The following is an 18683-nucleotide window of genomic DNA, read 5'->3' as shown; positions in this document are numbered from 1 at the left end:
TCTTTCTGGCCTTTCCCACGTTTATCCCTGGAGAAAGAAGCTTCCCAAAGCTCAAACTACATAGTGTATCCCCAGCAGAAAGCTCCGAGGCCTGCCTTGCCCTTAAAATGAGGCCCTGTTGGCCTTGTGCCTACCCCAGACTCTGAGGGCCTTTGCACAGGCCCTCTTCCAGGTCATTTCTGAGCAGTGCATGTAGTACCTGCCACATTTGTTCAACAGCTGGATTCCAGCCTTTTGGGCTCTCCAGTATTGAACCTCTATCCAAATCCTCATGTCACAGCCATGTTACCTTGGACGACAGAATATAACCTCTCGGGTTCTGTTTTCTTTATTGGAGTGGGGACAGGATGTGAGGTTGAAATGAAGTCGATGTTGGGATAAATGTATACAAACCGAGGGTCGGCCTTGCTGTATACGAAGCCTTACATTCGAGGACCAACACCATAGACAGCAAGCGCTCGCGCTCGACGGGAACAAGCAGGGGGGTGGGTGGAGCAGGTGAGGCCTAAGACTCCGGTCTTTGCTCCGGATCTTCAGGTTTCCGTTTTAGCTGGCCACAGGCTGAGGTTGGAAAACCTCCGGGCCTGCAGGGGGCGCCTGGCGCAGCGGAGCACCGTAGTCCTGGGCGGGGCCGGGGCTGCGCAGTCATGATCACTGCCGAGGCCGCGGCGGACTCCGCCGTCCCCTCGGTGCCCGGTACTGCAGTGGCTGCCGGTGTCCCGGAGCGCGAGGAGCCAGCGTGGCCCTGGGTGAGCCCGGGCTCGAGCAGGAACAGGCGCGGGGTGGGCGGTGCAGGCTTGGGGGCGCCGGCTTCATGCCCCAGCCATGCCCCCCGCTCCGTAGAAAGATGCCCCGATCCGGGCGCTGGTGCAGCGCATCCACCAGTTGCAGGCTGAGCGCGCGCAGGCCTTCCGCCGGCTGGAGGAGTAAGTGCGGGCGCAGGGGTGGGCGGGGGTCGCAGAGTGCAGCCCCTGCCGGCTCCGGGGATGGGCGTGCCTGGGGGCGGAGCTGGATCCCCGTGCGGCTGCGTTGTCAGAGGTGGGGCGGGATTCGCTGGGGCACCAGATCTTTGCTTTCCCCCTCTGGGACCCAGGGTGCGGCCCCACTGCCGGATGGACCACTGCACGTGGCGTCTCGCCCTTCCCCAAGCGCAGGAGTGGGCCCATCTCCGGTTACCCTGCGGGAGTCAGAGAGCGTCCTCCACACTCTGGGGTCCAGGGACACTTCCTGGGGGCTTTCAGGTGGTCAGTGCGGGTGCAGGGCCTGAGAACCTGAGGGCGTAGCCTCAGGACCCCCACCTGCCGCAGAGGCCACCTCCAGTACCTGCGAAGCGGCCCGCCCTACGACTTCCCGCGCTACCGGAGCACGGTGCACGAGGTGACCCAGGCCTTCGCGGCCGCCTCGCGAGAGGTGCTGGCGGTGGAGGCCGAGCTGGCCGGGCCCAGAGGGCAGCCGCTGCTCGCGAGCCACGTGCGTAGCCTGCAACAGCTGGAGCAGACTCGCCTGGCCACGGTGAGGCCCCACCCCCAGCCCCTGTCCCCCGCACAGCGCCTGGTCTGTCACGGCCCGCTGTGAGCCTCATGGGGGAGGGGCCAGAATCCGGCCCCCGCCGCAACCCCACCCCCGGCGCCCCAGACCCCACTTCTTCCTTTTCCACCTCAAAACTCCACTAAGGTTTCACTCGGGATTCTCTGGCTCTGACCCCTCCAGTTCTTCTCCGGGTCATTCAGGTTTTGTTTAGTCCCAGGACAGGCCCACTTCATCTCATTCCCTCCCGCAGCCCCAGCGCTTTGCCGGGATGCCCAGGGCCGGGCCCCAACTCCGCTCCTACCCCTTTGGCTGTTCCCATTGCCTCAGGTCTGGCCCTCAGCCCCCTGCACATTGGAGAGTGTGAATTTCCACGGCACGCCCCCTCTTGAGTAACCCTAATCCCAGCCTAGGTTCTGGGCCTGCTCCTCCTCTAGGGTTCCAAGGCCCCGCCTACTCTGCCCCTACAGCCAATCCTGGCCGAAACACAATATTCCCAGACCCAGCCCACCTGAGGCCACGCCCACATCACCCTCCAACCTGGGATTTCCAGGCCACGCTGCTTTAGGAGACCCCAATCCCAGTCTAGGTGTTTGGCCTACTTCCACCCTGGGATTATAACGCCCTGCCACATCCTTGAGACTATGAGGCCCTGCCTGCTCCACCCCTGTCACCAATTCCAGGCTGAGCCTTCTCCGCTGTTCCCATACCACGCCTTCCTGCGACCACACCCACGCGGCACCACCCACTCACTCTAGGGCCTGCCCACCCGGTCCTCCTCAGGAGCCCCTTTAAACTGAATCCCAGACTCCTCCCGTGCGAGGCACCGCCCCTTGAGGCTCTGGGTCATCGTTGCCTTTCTGGGTGCTTCTGCGTCTCCCTCCCTGATCTGTGTGGGAGGGCAGGGGAGGGTCTCTGCCGGCTGTGACGGCCTCCCTGTTGCCCTTACCAGGTGGCCCTGCTGCAGCTGATGGGGGCACCAGAGCTGTCTGGGCAGGAGAACACTCTGGAGATGCACCAGCTGAAGATGAAGTGAGCACTCCTTCCCAGGGGGTGGCGGTGGTAGATTTGCACGTGCACCTTCAGGCACCCATCCCTAGCCAGCTGTGCCCCAGGGCTGGCACGGTCATACTGGGTTGACCCTCTGGACCTGCACACAACCCTCAGGGTATGCACACTGGAGTCCTGACCTGGTGGCTCCCAGACATACAGCACACATTGCCCCCAAGTGCACGCGCCCTGCAATTTCACACCAGACTCGCCGTGCATTTCCGGGACACAGTTGGGCACCTCACACATGCCAATCCCGCTCACATGGCTGTACTTTGAGCTTGGACGTGGTTGCCCAGGCCCACCAGACACAGGCCTGCACATTCCTGCCTCCAGCCCCCATCCAGCACACACCCGAGTGCTCGCCCACAGGCTCTCTGCTCTGTGACACAGCACATCTTCGGATGGCACCCACCAAGGTGGCTTTTTGTCTCTGCCCACCCTCACCCACAGACCACCCCTCCTTCCCTGGCAGCCAAATGGTCCTCTTGGCCACTGGAACTTTGGCGGTAGGCAGGAGGGCCCGGGGCTTGCACAGCCCCCTAGGAGCTGCGCAATGGCGGCTAATTCTCCCCATCTGGGTTTTATTTATAGTCCCGATCCGCTCTTGTAGGGTAATTAAAACCATGGAAGCAATCAGCGAGGTTCTTCAGGACCTTAGGTTTGATGCAGAATCTGCCGAGTGATGGTGGCTCCCCAGGGACACGCCGAGGGACATGGGAAATGGCGTGAATGGCACCCAGCCCACCCCTGGACTGTCAGCTGGCTGGGGTCACGCTCCACCAGGTTGCTGACAGCCCTTGAGTTTGCTGTGACTCCCACAATAAAGGACCCTTCATTTGCAGCTGCTTCACTGTCTCTGTGTCCTGGGGTGCTGGGATGGGTGTCCCCGGGGAGGAGGCCCCACAAGGCCAGGGATGGCAGGTGCAAGACACCCCCACCCCCCGCTCCCAGTAGAGCTGGCCTTTTGAATCACACCCTCCAATGAGTTTAAAGCCAGATAGTTCACCTCCTGGAGAGTCTGAAATTCTGGGATGTAAAGATTCCAATCCCATAGGGTCATTAGGATTCCTCATGCTTTCTCTAAACCCCACAGCCCCTACCCTGGGCCAATCCAGCCCCAAATATCTTCACAATCAGGGCACCTAAATAGCTTGTTTATTTAAAAAGACTCTTTGTAGGGGTCCTGGATGGGGCGGGGGGGGGGGGAAGCAATGGCCCTTCTTCACCCCCAGCCCTGGCAGCTTAGCCAACCCTCACACACACCCCCACTGGAGTTGCACCCAAGAGTGGCCTCACGTGGAGGCCAAAGATGTTGTTACCCTCAGAATACCCACCCCAGCTCCTGCCGAGGGTGCTTGGGTGCCCTGAGGTGAGGGTACAGAGTTCGCCCCCAGTCTGGGTGCGGCCCCCGTGTCTCCACGCAGCAGGGAGGGTGGCCCCAGTCCCTAGAGCTTATCTGGCAGGACCTGCAGGCAGAGGGGAAGCCAAGCTAAGCAGGGAGCCTGGGAGGGGCCAGTACCACAGAGCAATTGAGGAAGCCCCACTTCAGGTCCTGGTCCTGCCACTTTCAGCTTGGGGACCTTGGGTAGGGTACTGCCCCCTCTCAGGGCCTTGGTTTTCCCCTTTGAGAAGTAAGAATATCTGTTTGTCCCAGGGGTCTCCTGTGGGTAAAGCTCTTGGCACAGGGTGAGCATGCAGTAGGTGCTCATACATGCTAACTGGGATGAGTATGTTCATTCCTGAGGATTATGCTCCACTTTGGACATTTGCGGGGGTCAGATGCTTTTACTAGGCTGAAGGCCACAGGACCAGGCAATCACTGGGTGTTAGGAAATGCTGATAAATAGGAGATGGAGGAAGGGATTCCATCTCAACAACTCTAAGGCTGAGGGTGGGGGGGCCCACGGCCTGTGGCCACGAGGAGGGGCCCTTGTCTCCCTCCCTGCCCACCCACCCAGCTGGGGTGGGCTTCCCTTACCTCTCGTCGTGCCCCGTCTGCCCGAGGGCAGGATCCCCTCGTCCTGTGCTTGGAAGGAAGGAGGCAGTGTCTGGGGGCTGCGGACCTCCCTCCTTTCCCCCCCGCAGCCCAATTCCCTCTCTGCCCCCACCACTCCATTCCTCGCCCGCCGGTCCCTCCTTCCTACCTGGTTGCGGGTCTTGTGTGTCTTCTGCATCCAGGCTCGCCACTGGTCGTAGAGGCGGAAGCTCAGGTTCGAGCAGTACGCGTGCTTCTTGAGCCAGCCCAGGAACTGCTTGAGCTCGCGCCGCACCGGCCCCGAGCTCGGCTCGCCGCCCCGCGGCTCGCACGCCCCGCCGCCCGGGCCCGGGCGCTCTGATGGGGGGAGCGGCAGCGTCACGGCGCGCCCGGCAGAGGGCGCGCGAGGGCAGGAGAGGGAGGTTCCGCGGCTCGGCGGGACCGTGTTCCCCTTGGGCACCTCCCTCCCGGTGTCTCCGGATCGGGTCCTCTGCACCGCTCAGCACAGCGGCCCAGCTGAGCCCCGGAGGAGGTGGGAGGCAGGGGAAGGAGGGGGCTCTTCCCCCATGTCTCCTGCAGGAACCTGATTCCCGTGGCCTGAGCCAGGTGTGAGTGAAAGGGAGGGGAAGAAGGAGAGGAGCCAGGGCCAGAGGGATGAGACCCAGACCCAGAGCAAGGGACGGAGAAAGGGCAAGAGAGACACGAGTGAGGGAGAGCTGGAGAGAGAGAGAGAGAGAGAGAGAGAGAGAGAGGCAGAGATGGAAAGATGGAAAGATGGAGACAAGGCGAGACAGGGAGATGTGGAGAGGGCCAAAGCAATAGGGGACAGCCAAAGAGATGCAGAGGAATAGAAAAGGGCGAGATCAAGAGAGGGCTGCAGCAGGCAGAGACAGAGACCATGGGCGTGTAGGGACACAGAAACCAAAAAAGGCAAAAATGCAGAGAGGTACAGGGGAAGAGAATGACAGAGGGATGAAGGGAGACAGAGGAGACCCGGAGGGGGGGCGGCGGGGAGGCAGTCCCCAGGACAGGCCTGAGAGCGGGAGCCAGTGGGATGGGGAGTGGGCTGGGAGGGCCAGGTGGGAGGCTGGCCTGTCGGTCCAGCTGCCGACCGCAGCCAGCCCCTAGCAGGCCGGCAGATAAGGACATCGGCCTCACATCATAAATAAGGCCGGGAACCCGCTGACAGGCCCTGGCACGGCCACGGCCCCCACCGCCCCTGCTGGCCTCCCCCGGCCTCCCCAGCCTCTCCAGCGGACGCAGCCGCCTGCTGGCTCCCGTGCAAGAATCGCAGGTGCTGGGCACGAGCAGGGGCCAAGGCGCAGGCCCCTCCCGGCCGTCGTAGATCCCGCCCACCCCCAGAACCTGGAGGGGCCCAGGATGGGGGCTGGGGAACTGGCTGGAGCCTGGCTCTGTCCCTCCCTAGCTTTGGGACCCCCCCTCTGGGCCTCAGTTTCCCCATCATCCCACGAGCATGGGCCTGGACTTTCCAGGAAACTGAGTTCAGATCCCTGTGTGACTTTGGGGGCTGGCTGAACGTCCTAGGGCCTCAGTGTCCTCACCTGAGAAAAGGGATTCCCTTCGGGAGGGGGGGAAATCATGGGGGAGCAAGAGATGGGAGCCTTGGTCACTACTACCTGCAAACACTTAGATGGCGCCCACCACGAGTGCACTTTCTTGGGTTATCTCATCTAACCCTAACAATAGCCTGAGGTGGGTATTATTGTGCCCACTTTCCAGATGGAAAAGCTGAGGCCAGACATTTCAATTAACGTATTTTGTAACATTTCACCAAGGAGAGAATGGAGGATCATGGGCTTAGAGAAACCCCAGAGGGCAAGGGAAGTCAGATCCAGGCTCCTGATTGTCCCCACCCCCCACCTTGATCAGAAAGGGAACCCAAGGCCCATCAGAGGGAGAGTTGGTAGCCGATCAGCCTCAGAAGCAGAGGTCTCAAACTCCCTTGTCTTTAGGGACTCGAGAGAGGGCACAGGTGGGCAAAATGTGCCAGGTGGGGGTGGGGCAACTGGAGAGTGAGGCCCCTGAATGATGGGGCCTGATAGGGGCTGTGGACACACTCTGGCTGTGTCCTGTTACATTTTCTTGCTTAAAGATTCTATTTTTAGAGGTGCCTGAGTGGCTCAGTCGGTTAAGCATCTGCCTTCCACTCAGGTCATGATCCCAGGGCCCTGGGATTGAGCCCTGCATCAGGCTCCCTGCTCAGGGGGGAGTCTGCTTCTCCCTTTCCCTCTGCCCCCCCCCCCGACTCATGCTCTCTCTCTCTCCCTCGCTCTCTCTCAAATAAATAAAATCTTAAAAAAAAAAAAAAATTTCATTTTTAACTAATCTCTACACACAACGTGGGGCTCGAACTCACAACCCCGAGATCAAGAGTCACATGCTCTTCCGACTGAACCAGCCAGGCGCCCCAACATTTTCTAGACAATCTTTCTAGGAAACCTAGGATATTTGTGTGAAAACTTCCTGTTTTTAAATGTCCGCCAAGTAGGTCAAACTTTTTTTTTTTCAAATGACAGGTCAAAGAAAATGGATCCAAGGACCAGATTTGGCCCCTAAGGGCCACCAATTTGAGAACTCTGCTCTCTTGGAGGAAACAAAGAAACAAAGGCTTTGGCTGCTTTGGGACTGGTCTCCTGACCACCCAGCCCTGCTGGGGTGCTCACCACTGCGAGGGGTGGAGGCGGCCGTGGGGTGGCTCCACTCGCTCCAGATCCCTGCCTTCTTGGAGCCATAGATGCCAAAAGGATTGCAACGCACTTGCACGAAGTAGACTGTGCCCGGCTTCAGGCCGGCCAGGCGGCACGAGGTCTGGTTGCTGACATCGTCCACCACCTGGTGGCAATGGCAGGGTCAGAGGCCAGAGGTGGGGGCGGGGAGGCGCAGAGTGGGGTGGGAGCTGAGGGACGGGGGGGATTGTCAGGCACCTTCCAATCCACGCTGTCCTCCACCCGGTAGCGGATTTGGTACTTGGCTTGGAAGAGGAAGTCCTTGAGGGCCGGTGGGGAAACCCAGCGCACACTCAGCTGGTCCTCCAGGCCCCCGACTCGGCTCACGTGCACGTCGGGTGGGGGGTCGGTGGTCACTGAGAGACGGGGCAGGGCAGGGCTTAATCACTCAGCCTTCCTTGGACCTGGCTGGCCCCCATCTGGGTTCAAATCTCAGAGCACATGGCTTGGGTGGCACCTGCCTCTGTTCTGCCCTCTCCCCCCTCCCCCCTTCCAGAAGGGTGGATTACATTAGACAGTATTTGGGAAACACTCAGCACCTAGAAACATTCAATTAATGTTAGCTGTTATCACCGTTATTATCTGTGACAGGAGAAATATAATCCTATCTTCAGGGACCGATGGAAAAGCAGACACTGCCTGGCTGATGACATTGTTATTATTATGTCCAGGAGGCCAGGGGGCCAGCAGGCTGCCAGACCCCTGGGAAGCTCCTCCTGACCCCCCACTGCCCACCTGCACCTCCAGATCCTTCCTACTTTGCAGAGGTTTTCAATAGGACAGCCTTGCTGGTGCAGAGGGAAAACTGAGGCTTAGAACCTGCTCACTGCAGCTTTAGGACTTGAGGAAGCAAAGCAGGAAGCAGACTGGGGTCGGGGGCGGCTACCAGCCTTCTGGGGATCCTTCTGGGAGCCCTGTGGGCAGCATGGAGGTCTGGCCTCTCCCCCTGAGGCCTTAGTAAGGGTCTGAAAGGGTTAAGGCACAGGCCTGCTTGGGGCTGAGAAACACCCTAATTAGATTAGGCCCAATTCTGCTCGCAGATCATCCGTTTCCTGCCTCCCGCCTGCGCACCCCCCCCCAGCTCCAGGCTGAGGCTTCCTGGGGCGCCTCCCGACCTGGGCGCCCCCTCCCAGCTCCCCCGGGGCCCCCTCCTGCACACCTGGGCTGCCGAGGGGGAGGCAGCCAGGCCAGGTGTTCTCCACAGAGTGGGGGTATCCTGGCTGCTTCAGGGGACTGGGGACCTATGGGTGGATGCCTAGTTCTTCCCGGCCCCAACCAGCAGGGTCAGGGCTGGAGCTGCAGCCGAGAGCTGAGCTAGGAGAGGGGGTGCAGGATCGCTTGTGGGCCTAGCAGCTGGGGTGGGGGGCTCACCCACATCCAGGATGTCCAGCGTGAGCACATCAGAGCGGGCCGAGCCCAGTCGGTTGGTGGCCTCTACCCAGATCTCATAGGGTGTAAAGAGAGCCAGGTCCTTGGGGATGTGGCAGGAATGAGGCCCTACGGTGTGGTACTCCTCACACGTGTTATCCTGCCCGTACCACCTGCAGGGCAGGAGGGGGTGTGAGGACACACGACGGACGCTTCAGGCCCCCCAGACCTCCCCGCGGCAGCCCCAGAGTGCAGACGGGACACCGGGCTTGGAGAGGGTGGGCTTTGCCAAGGCCTCACAGCCAGGCTGGAACACGCGTCACCCAAGGGCCACCACCAACCTCAGCTTGTACTTGAGGGAGTAGTTGGTGTGGAGGAAGGTTTCCCCATGGGCCCCCGGCGTCCAGCGGCATGTCAGGTCCTTCATGTTCTTGGACCAGCAACTGATGTTGAAAGGTTTCTCTGGGGGCACTGGGGAAGGGGGATGCAGGGGGCTGAGGGTCTGGACCAGCCCTGGATAGGTGGAGAAGTTGCTAGCCACCAGCTGGGCCCCCACCTTGGAGTGGAAGGAGGGTTGAACAGAGCGGATGTTGACCTGACAGCCTGCCTGGAGTCTCTTGGGGATAGGGGTGGGGGTTCCAGGCTCTCATTTCCACCCCAGAGGTCCCTACCTCTCCATCTGTGCCGGCATGCCCACTGTCAGTCAGGGGCCAGAGGGCCCATGATTCATGCCCCTCTCCAGAGGAAGATGCGGCTCCCAAGAGTTACCCCTGCTTATTCTGGGGGCCCACTTACAGCCAACATAGAGGCAGGAACCAGCCAGGATGCTGCCGTCCCGAGCGTGGCACACAAGGTTGTCGCCAGACTGCTGCCTGGATCCGTTGAGGTTGGCCAGGGCGAGGGCCAGGGTGGAGGCGTTGAGCACACGGGAGAGCTCCGGGGCCAAGCGGCGCCCGTTGAGGGTCCAGTAGAGGCCCTCAGCTGTGGCGCCTGGTGGGTCCCCGTGCACTGAGCACGTGGCCTGCAGGGAGGAGCCGATGAGGAGCGTGGGGTCCTGGGGGCTGATGACAGCCGTGTCTGGGGTCAGAGAGGAGGGCCTGTCAGGCCTGAGATGGAGTCGCCCTGAGCCCCCCGTCCCCCACCATGCCAGGACCTCCAGGACTCATGGCAGTCCTGCGAAGGAGCTGTTTCCTATGGTCTCCCTCCCATTTTACATGGAGGAAACTGAGGTTCAATTAGGCCAAGTGACCAGCCCAAGGTTGGTGGCCAAACCAAAATTCAGCCCCAGGACTGTGTGATTCCACAACTCAGGTCCTTCCAAGATGCTTCTTCACCGACTTGCTCAAGGCTCTGGGAGTGGACACAAAACGCAGGCATAAATGTCCACTCAGATTCAAGTAAATCTTGCTCGGCCCGTAGTTCTGACAACTATTACATTCTGCTTTTTTTCTTTTATTTATTTCATTTTATTCTTGGCAATTAGGAAAAAAAAAAAGATTTGTACCCCTAGAACCTCACACACAGTGTGTCTTTGGGGGGAAAGACGCTTCTAAAAAGGGGTGCCCTGACTCCTACTAGAATCCTTCTTATTTTGTGGATGAAAAAACTGAGGCTCTGAGAAATTATCTCTTGCCCAAAGTCACTGAGTGAGGAAAGGGCACACAATTTAAACCCCGATTTGTTGGTCTCCAGAGTTCTGCTCTGTGCTGTTGCTGGAACTGAAGGAGGCTGGGGCAAACTCTAGGCCCCCAAACCCCACCCAAAGGGACTTGGCATCATTGTTCTTTCTTTCAACTCATTTTTCCTAATCTGCAAAATGGGAACAAGAAAGCTCATGATCCCTAAGGCCATTGTGAAGATTAGATGGAAAGTGACTTCCTAAACAGGATTGTGTGTGAACTGGGTGCTGGGCATGAGGGTCTCAGATGCCAAGGGCTTCCCCTTCTGGAGGTCAGAACCTAAGAGGAGTCTGTTTTTATCTGAGGAGAAGTCAAGGTCCAGATAAGGGCGAGGGGTCGCACAGTCCAAGACCCTGATACCACTCTCTGAGCCCCAGTCTCCCCATCTGGGAAGTGCGCATCATGGTATCAACCACACGTTTGAGAGGAGTGAAAATATTGTCTTAAGGAACAACCCTGTGGGACCTTTAAACCAGGCTGACCGGGGTTCAAATGCTCCCAGCTCACTGCGGAAGCTTGGCCCATTCATTTTATGTCTTTGAGCCTCTGGGAAGGGGCCTCTCCCTCCACCAGCAGCAGTTGTGAGGACTCATTCATTCATTTGTTCATTCATTCATTCATGCATCCATGCATGGAGCACCTATAGTTTGCCAGGAGCTGGAGGCACAATGGTGACCAAGATACTCAAAATTCCTGCCCTTGTGGGCCTTGAATCCAAGGGAGCAACAGGAGAAAGAACAAATAAATATGAGAACGTGAAGCACATGGTAGTGGTGGCAGCTCAATGGCCCAGGAGGCCTATCTGGGGAGGCATTTGAGCTGAGACCTGAAAAAAGTGAAAGAAGTCACCATGGAAATATCTAGGAGAGAGTACCAGGCTGTGGGAACAGCAAGTGCAAAGGTCCTGGGGCAGGAGTGGTGGGGAATGAGGTCTGGGAGATCAGCAGAGCCAGACCTGCAGGGAGGGGTTATTCCAGGGCTCCGCACAGGGGAGGATTTACATTTTAAAAGGATCCCCAGGCAGCTGTAAAAAGGGAGTGGGGGGAGGGCAGCAGAGGACAGGGGGAGGTAGCCCAGATTCTGTGAGATGGCAGCCAAGGACAGGGTGATCCTGGCCCCTTGGGAGGCACTCTGAATGGCAGCGGCTGCCCTGTGCTGGCCCTCACTGCCCCAGATGGGCGAGGTGGGGTGGACGCGGTTCTCCAGGCCGGCCCTGACAATTTTCCGGGGCAAACTTGGCTTGAGGGCCATTTCTTGCTGGAGCCTGGGATCACAGTTGCGTTTGGGGCTTGGCCCAGGGCTCGCCGGAGGTCTCGGCGTCCGTGCGAAGGAGCCGGCTGAGCGGGCCAGAGCCGAGGAGGCGGGGGCGGCCGGGGGCGGGGGCCAGGGGGCCGCCCCGGAGGTCCCAGGCAGCCAGCCGCCCGCTAATTCGGAATTCCTTCGGCATGAACTCGGGCGTGCCAGCGTCTCTGCCCCGGCCCACCCACCGCTTCCTGCCTGGGCCCCCCCAACAGGGTGGGAGGCACGGCCGGGCCTGCCTGGACCCCAAGGCCCAGTCTCAACCCTTTGGGGGTAGGTCACGCCCCTCCGGCCCCCCACCCACCAGCAGGGTCTAGCCAGGAAGGGGCTCTCTGGGGGGTCTTGGCTGGGGGGCACTGCCCCTCTGCCACACCCGCTCTGGCCTGGGCTGGCGTGGACTGCCTGCCAGCAGCTGCAGCTGCCCTCCTGGGGCTGGGCGGGGGACAGGGCGAGAGGGCAAGGCCAGGCGGGCCTGGACAGGCCAGTCCCCCCCTCCACCACCACCACGTTCCACCAGAAAAGGTCAGAGGGAGGACTTCTCCTGGGACGGCGGTGCCAATCCCAGCTGGAGCACCTGAGCGACTGGTTTCCCCTTTCCAGTTCTCAGTTTCCTCCTCCATAAAATGGGAGGAAAATAAGTTCTACCTGTTGGGGAGATTAATGAGATGAGATCATGATGTCCAGAGGGCCCAACACATTGCAGCACCTAGGAACTATTAAGATTCCAGCCCCTCCCAGCTCTGGGGTCCCAGCAGGCTCCCAACTCCCTTCAGGCCTCCCCAAACAATGGGCCAAGGCGGCGGGGGGGGGGGGGGCGGGGGGGGACCTGGATGCACACATTCCAAGCCAGGCGAAGCAGCTGGGAACAGCCCACTAAGGTCGTGGGGGCCCTTGCCTGGTTTGGGGGGCCTCCTAGAAGGCTCCCCAAAGCAGATCCCTGAGCTAAGCTTTTGGACAGCCACCCCCACCCCCTTGCTCCCTGCCTCCCTGACTTTCACACAGAGCTGGGGCCTTTAAAAGTTTTTTCCTTCTCCCTTCCCAATCTGGAGCCACTGCCGTTATTAAAAAGGAACACCATGTGTTTTAAAAGGGAAAAGTGTGAGATTCTCTGCAAGCAAGGCAGGAGGGTGGCCTCCATCCCAGGGTCCCGACAGGGGTCCCCATCTCCTGTCCCGCTGGTACCTGCACACACACTTTACGACCCACCCGCCTGCTGGTCAGGTGCTAAGACACACCGTAAGTAGAAACATATTGCTGAGGTGTGAGAATCTTTTTTATTTAATTTCTTCCCCCTTAAAGGAAAAAACACACGCACAACAATCCCTCCAAGCACCACCACCTTTGCCTGCTGCTCTCTGAGCTGGGAAACAAAGCCGGTCACTAAGAGTAGTCTTTACCGGCGCTGCTCACTGTCTAGCAGAACTGCCAGGGACCCCAGGAGGGCCTGGGGCAGCCCCTCACCTGCCCAGGCACCTTGGGCAGGCTGGGCTTTCACTAAGTGCCCCCGGGGGTGCCCAGACCCTGTCCTTTCTGGAGGTGCACCAAAGGAAGCTTGCAAACAGCTCTGTTCAGTGTGGGACGGCCTGGGGAGCAATGGGTGCTGGCCCGAATGGACCTGAGCGCCTGGATGGGGTGCCTGCAGCCGTTGTGAGCGTCTAGGGCAGGCTCTGCCTCTATACCCCTGTGCTGCCTCCCCCTGCGGAATGTGTGTGAGCACGAATGTGGAATGTGTGTGTGCGCGCCCCGATGGTGCGCCAATGTGCATCTGGGATGCAGTGTGCGCTCATCTGAGGGCGAGGGCGACGGGCCACAAGCCAGTGTGTCTTTGTGTGTCTCTGGGTGTGTCCCAGAGAGGGTCTGGATGTAGAAACGGTGTCCTGGAGGGGGTGTGCTTCGGGTGGGGGGACAGAGAGTGCCGCAGCCCAGGAGCTCCTGACAGGGCAGGGGTCTCGGCCTGCGGGGCTGTGGGTTCCCGGTGCCCCCCCCCCGCCCCCGCCCCGACCAAGGCTGGGCCCGCGGTGCCCGGACTCGCTGGCTCCTTCTCCCTCTCCCTCTCACCCACTCGCTCACAAAGATTTCTCTCGCTGGAGGCTCTCAGCCACGCGCAGCCTGGCCAGGAATGGTTCCGAGCCCGCCGGTGGCTGGGACTCCGCGGACCCCCGCGCGCGGGGTCCCGCCAGGGGAGGGCGGCGGCGCCGGCCCGCGGAGAGGCGCGTCCCCGGGGACCCCGGGCCGCGCGCCAGGCGGCCAGAGCGGCCCCCCTCCCGCCGCCCCGCCTTCCTCGCGGGGCTCATCCCTCCACTGGGGGGGGGCCGCCCAGGGCCAGCACCCAACGCGCCTACCGCGTGCGCCCCTGCCCGGGAGCGGTGCCCCTCGGTCTCTACCGCTCCGAGTCCGCGGGCGCTGTTGCGTGCACCCGCCGCGTCCCGGAGTTCAGAGAATCCCAGGCCGCGGCTCCCCCCGGCCCCCCGGGTCAGGGCCGGGTATCCCCAGCCGGGCGGCCCAGGTAAGAAGGCCTAGGGCGCGGAAGCCGGACCCTCGGGCGGGGGAACTGCGGCTCCGTGCGCCCCGCAGGTGAGGGCGCCCCGAGGGCCGCGCCGGGGGCGCCTTCCTTTGTTCCCGGGCCGTCCAGGTGGCGCCCGCGCCCCCTCCCCCCGCAGCTGCCCCCGGGGCGCACGCTCCCGGCCCAGGCGGGAAGAAGGGAACAGGACGCCGGGTACTCACGGGCTCCTGATCCGGCTCTCGGCGCCCCGAGGACGCAGAGTAGCAGTAGGGGCAGCAGCGGCGGCGGCCGCCGCGCGGATTGGGCGGCGGGGCCCGGGCGGCCGGCGGGCATGGGGCCGGCGCTGCCGGGGGCGCGCGGCAGGAGGCGGCGGGCGGCGGCTGCGGCGGCGCGGGGCGCGGGGCTCGAGGCCGGCGCGGGAGGGCGCGGGCCGGGCAGCCCGCACGTCGCTGGGCGCGGGCGCGGAGGCCGGAGCAAGTCTGAGCAGCCGAATTGACAAGGCGCTAATGCGCCGCTGGCCCCGCCCGGCCCCGCCCCCGGCCCGGCCCGGCCCCGGGGGGGCGGCGGGCCCCGCACCGGCCTCCCCGCCGCCCGCCCGCCCGCCCGCCCGCGGGCACCGCGCGCCCCACCCGTCCGGCCTCCGCCCCGCCGCGCACCGCGCGCGCCCTGTCCCGCGGCCCGGAAGCCCCCACTCAGCCCCTACCAGCCTGAGAACTCTCTTTCCAACCCCGCCGGCTCCAGGCTCCCCACCCCCAATCTGGGACCTGGCGCCCCCAATCCCGTTTCCATACCCCTGCCCACTTCTCTGCACCCTGCTCTCAGCCCCGTGCCCCTTAAGTGTCTCCTGCGGCCCCCAGCCCTGGCCCGCTCCTCCCCCCATCCTGTCTCGGCCCCCACCCCAGCTTTTGGCCCCGCCCCCCCAGTGGTCCCTGAGCCCCGCCTGCTCCCATTTCCACCCCCCGCTTCTTTCCCTGGGGCCTGAGAGTCGCAACCCCCAGCCCCACGCCCTGGACGCGCGGGTCCCACAGCTCTCGGCCCAGCGCCCCCCGCCTCCCACTTCATCCCGCCTCTCCTCGGTCCTCTGCGCGCAGCCTCGGTCCCAGGCTTTGCTGGAGGGAAGACTGAGAAAAAGCTGGAAGGCAAAGGAGTCCCGGGCCCTCGCCCTGGCTCAGCTGTCCCCTTCACGCAGGACACGGCTGAGGTTCCTCGGGGGGCTCCCGGGGACCTTAGGAGGGAGCTCCCGCGTGGACAGACCGGGAGAAATGGGCCCAGGTGGGAGCGGGGACGGGGGTTTGCCCAGGTCCCGCAAGAGGGACGGGAAGGATTCCCAGAAGGAGAGCCATAAGGAGCACTCCCCCCGAGTCAGTGACACCTCTCCCCACGGAAACATCAGTTCAGCGGCCCGCGGGTGGGGTGCGCCACGCAGTGAGTAATCGCTCCGGCGGCCGCCGCCCGCCGACTCCAGGTAACGCCGGCTGCCCGGAGCGACGCATAGTCTGTCTTCCTTTTTTTGCGCCCGGATCCTTCTCCGTGTTATTATTCTTGGCCACTGCTTGGGTTTCGGGACCCCTTCTGGCCTGGGCGCCTCACCCCCAACCCCTCCTCTCGGTCAGCACCCAATACGGCTCCCAAGATAGAAGGGCTTCTGGCTTCTAGGGCGGAGGTTTAGGGGGTGCTTGAGAGGAGAGTTCCAGGGACGCCTCCAGCCTGGAGGTTTGAGTCTCAGCCCTGCCCCCAGTGGTGTGCCCAGAGAGAGGAAGGGCTCTAACTCCCCCTTACAGGGGGGTTCCCTTAGAGGCCTGGACCCTCTCTCCATATCCCTAACTAGCCAATGGGGTAAAAGTGTCTGAGGGTGGCTCAGGAGTCCCCACCTCGTTTGCTCAAGGCTACCCTCCCCGTTATTTGGATCCCCAGCTCAGACCCCAGATTGTCAGAGAAAAGAGGATTGGAGGACAGGATCCTGGAGGCTCTGCACACCCACAATCTGGATTCTGGATGGGTTTATGAGGGGGAGAGTAAAGCCCTGGAGTGGTACACTTCCGTTTACTGAAGCAACCAGGCCTCTCGGCCTCAGTTTTCTGCTCTGTACAATGGGCGGCTCCCAGCCAGACTAAGGTCCTCTGTGAGAAGACGCAATGTTATAGAAGGTGCCACAGTCTAAGCCCTTGGCACAGCGCCCAGCACTGGGGGGGGGCATGTTCTCTTGGAGCAGGGATGGTCCCCAGGCCTCAGTTTGTCCCCTCTGAGAAACGGGGCCATAGTTCCACCTGCCAGGTGATCCAGAGGATTAAGAGGCGGTGGCAGTTCTTGACTGGAATTGTGTTTCCAGGAGAGCGCAAGCCCTCCTCCGCAGCCTCTGCCCTGCAAAGTTTGACTCCCTCCTGAAGGACTTCAGACTTCTGGAGGGATATTTTGATATCCCCCCCCCATCTCTGCTCCTCCCCCAGTCATCCCCGGGTTTCGGGGAAAAGGCTCCCCCATCCACCCAGGTGCTCAGGCCAGAGACCTGGAGGCGTGCGTGACAACTCTCTCCTTCGCTCATCCCCCACGTCCAATCCATCAGCAAATCCTGTTGGCTCTGATTCCAAAACACATCCCCATTCTGAGATTCTGACCCCTTCTCCTCACCCTGTCCAGGTTCAGGCCCCACCATCTCCCTCTGGGATGGTGCCCGGCTTCCTCTTGGGCGTCCCCGGTGGCCCTCCTGCCCTTCCTTGTCTGCAGGGCAGGCAGAGAGAGCTTTTAAAAGAAGCAAAGCAGGTCTTCTCTGCCCAGCCTCCCTATCCCCCCTCCTCTCTCTTCCTCTCCTCCACTCTCCTTTTCCCTTTCCTCTCCCTCACTTCACTCCAGCCACAGCAGCCCTGTTTCCCCAAACACACCAGGCTTGTTGCTATCGCAGGGTCTTTGCAGATTTGCTGTTCCCTCTGCAGGGATGCGCTTCCCCCAAATCTTCCCCCACTTACCACCTTCTCTTCCATCATGTCACAGGCCAAGTGTCATCTCAGAGGGGCCCCCTACCCTTTCCAGGCACCCTTCATGCCCTTCACCTTTTAAAATTGTCTTTCTAACACAGCTCTTTGAACATTGTCTTACTCTTGAGACTTACTTTCTTTAGACTGTGAGTGCCCTGAGAGCCATTAGGACCTTGCGCGGGGCCCAGTGAGGGCCACAGGAGAAGAGCTCAATGAATATTTGCAAAATGGAAGGATGGAGAATTCTCAGTCCTTCCAAGTGGCAAGAAAACTCAGTCCTAGTGAATCATGCTGCCTGGCGTCCCCGTGAGGCCCACGCCCCCTGACTTGCTATGTGACCCAAGCTGGTAGCCATCCCTCTCTGGTCCTTACCCACGGAAGGGTAAGAATCATTTGCCCAGCCCTGCCCTGGAGCCAGCCCTCTCTCCCCTGGGGAACCTTTACTTCATACCTTTGACTTTAAGGAAAGAGATTTGACACCCCCCCCCCCAGGGGCTCCCTTCCCTGCCCACGGTGCTCCCAGCAGTTTAACCCCTTCCTCCCCAGTCCCACCGCCTTTTGCCCTGGCAGGGGAGCCAGCATTGACGGAACTTCTGGCAAATATTGACCCAAGTCCTTGAAGGCAGCTGGGAATGTACTGAGGGGGCAGATGGAGAGAGGGGCCCACCTGGGCCGGGGAAGGGCTCCTCCGTAGTCCGCACACTCTGCACCTAAGGATTAGGTTGGGGGACACCCTCCAGCCCCAGCTCCCTGTGTAAGTGAAGGGCATTGAGGGGACGCTGGGGAGAAGGCAGCGGTTAACAGTACCTTCAGTGGCCCATAGGAACCCAGAGCCAGTGGGAATGAGTAGAGCACAGCACTGCCTCTCCCATGCTGAGACCCCCATGCTCAGGGCCCCTCAGTATGGGATTAGCTGCCCGTGTTCCAGGCCTATGTTCCCAGGAAGCAGGGGCAGTGAGGGTCTGGACCTGGACACGGGGTTGGGACAGCAGAACTCAGGTTCAGGACCTGTGTGCAGGAAAAGGTGGGGCTTTATCATTTCTACCCTGGAGCTTGAGCCTGGGTAACTGGGATGCCTAGGTTGAAAGCTTTGTGCACCGAACTTGAAAAATTCAGACCCCACAGGCATTGGAGGTGGGGCCTCAGGAGTGCCCCCTAGGTCTAGGTCAAGGCCCCTGGGCACCCAGCCACGGAGGCCTGGGTTCCCTGCCCCTCTGCACCCTGGAGAACCTCGGATGTCTGGGTTCTAGGAGGCGCCAGCTGCGGTGTGTGTGTGGGGGGGCGGACAGCTGTACCCCTTCCCCCCCAAGACCCCCCCCACACCGTCAGCAAGCGCCGGCGCCACCGTGCCGTGCCTCCTCCTCAGCCTGTACCCAGCTTGAGGGTGGGGGTCAGCGGGGTCGTGGTGAGGGCGGCAAGGGACAAAGGGCGCTTGTCCGATGCCCGCCCTGACCTCGGCCGCCGCTTCCCGGACGCCCGGCCAGCCGCTGATTCACGCCCAGGCCGGCCGCAGCGCCCCGCGCCCGCCGCCCCCGGCCGGGCCGCCCCGGGGGGTAGGAA

At 61.6% G+C, this 18683-nt stretch overlaps 2 protein-coding genes across 6 annotated transcripts; one reads left to right on the top strand and one right to left on the bottom strand.

The window, feature by feature from the left end:
• Window positions 1–592: 592 nt before the first annotated feature.
• On the top strand, window positions 593–3421 carry REX1BD (required for excision 1-B domain containing). 3 transcript variants are annotated; one of them, XM_036093820.2, is made up of 5 exons: window positions 593–749; window positions 844–926; window positions 1284–1512; window positions 2480–2559; window positions 3172–3421. In XM_036093820.2, exons 1-5 carry the CDS (start codon window positions 648–650, stop codon window positions 3188–3190), a joined length of 513 nt encoding a protein of 170 aa, XP_035949713.1. In that variant the 5' UTR covers window positions 593–647; the 3' UTR covers window positions 3191–3421. The 3 variants fall into 3 exon arrangements, with proteins under 3 accessions (XP_035949713.1, XP_035949712.1, XP_035949711.1); XM_036093819.2 differs by having other exon boundaries at window positions 605–749; window positions 1308–1512; window positions 3191–3421; XM_036093818.2 differs by having other exon boundaries at window positions 605–749; window positions 3191–3421.
• CRLF1 (cytokine receptor like factor 1) lies at window positions 1052–14525 on the bottom strand. 3 transcript variants are annotated; one of them, XM_036093814.2, is made up of 9 exons: window positions 14373–14525; window positions 9466–9747; window positions 9012–9141; window positions 8674–8843; window positions 7501–7658; window positions 7240–7408; window positions 4725–4912; window positions 4559–4601; window positions 1052–1177 (listed from the first exon to the last, which is right to left on the bottom strand). In XM_036093814.2, the coding sequence occupies exons 1-9, from the start codon at window positions 14482–14484 to the stop codon at window positions 1173–1175; spliced, it is 1257 nt and encodes a 418-aa protein (XP_035949707.1). In that variant the 5' UTR covers window positions 14485–14525; the 3' UTR covers window positions 1052–1172. The 3 variants fall into 3 exon arrangements, with proteins under 3 accessions (XP_035949707.1, XP_035949705.1, XP_035949706.1); XM_036093812.2 differs by lacking the exon at window positions 1052–1177 and adding an exon at window positions 3719–4046 and having other exon boundaries at window positions 4559–4606; XM_036093813.2 differs by lacking the exon at window positions 1052–1177 and adding an exon at window positions 3719–4046.
• Window positions 14526–18683: the final 4158 nt, after the last annotated feature.

Source organism: Halichoerus grypus, chromosome 1 (assembly GCF_964656455.1).
Source record: "Halichoerus grypus chromosome 1, mHalGry1.hap1.1, whole genome shotgun sequence".
Taxonomy (NCBI): Eukaryota; Metazoa; Chordata; class Mammalia; order Carnivora; family Phocidae; genus Halichoerus; species Halichoerus grypus.
Note: the sequence above shows the minus strand (reverse complement) of the source record. Positions and strands in the feature narration are given on the sequence as shown.

Excerpts from the sequence above, each read along its gene's own strand:
- REX1BD (XM_036093818.2), top strand. The coding sequence starts at position 648 with ATGATCACTGCCGAGGCCGCGGCGGACTCCGCCGTCCCCTCGGTGCCC. Across the intron at positions 750-843 it reads AGGAGCCAGCGTGGCCCTGG|AAAGATGCCCCGATCCGGGC; the intron begins GTGAGCCCGGGC and ends CCCGCTCCGTAG. Across the intron at positions 1,513-2,479 it reads AGCAGACTCGCCTGGCCACG|GTGGCCCTGCTGCAGCTGAT; the intron begins GTGAGGCCCCAC and ends TGCCCTTACCAG.
- CRLF1 (XM_036093812.2), bottom strand. The coding sequence starts at position 14,484 with ATGCCCGCCGGCCGCCCGGGCCCCGCCGCCCAATCCGCGCGGCGGCCG. Across the intron at positions 9,748-14,372 it reads GAGAGCCGGATCAGGAGCCC|ACACGGCTGTCATCAGCCCC; the intron begins GTGAGTACCCGG and ends CTCTGACCCCAG. Across the intron at positions 7,409-7,500 it reads AGGACAGCGTGGATTGGAAG|GTGGTGGACGATGTCAGCAA; the intron begins GTGCCTGACAAT and ends CATTGCCACCAG.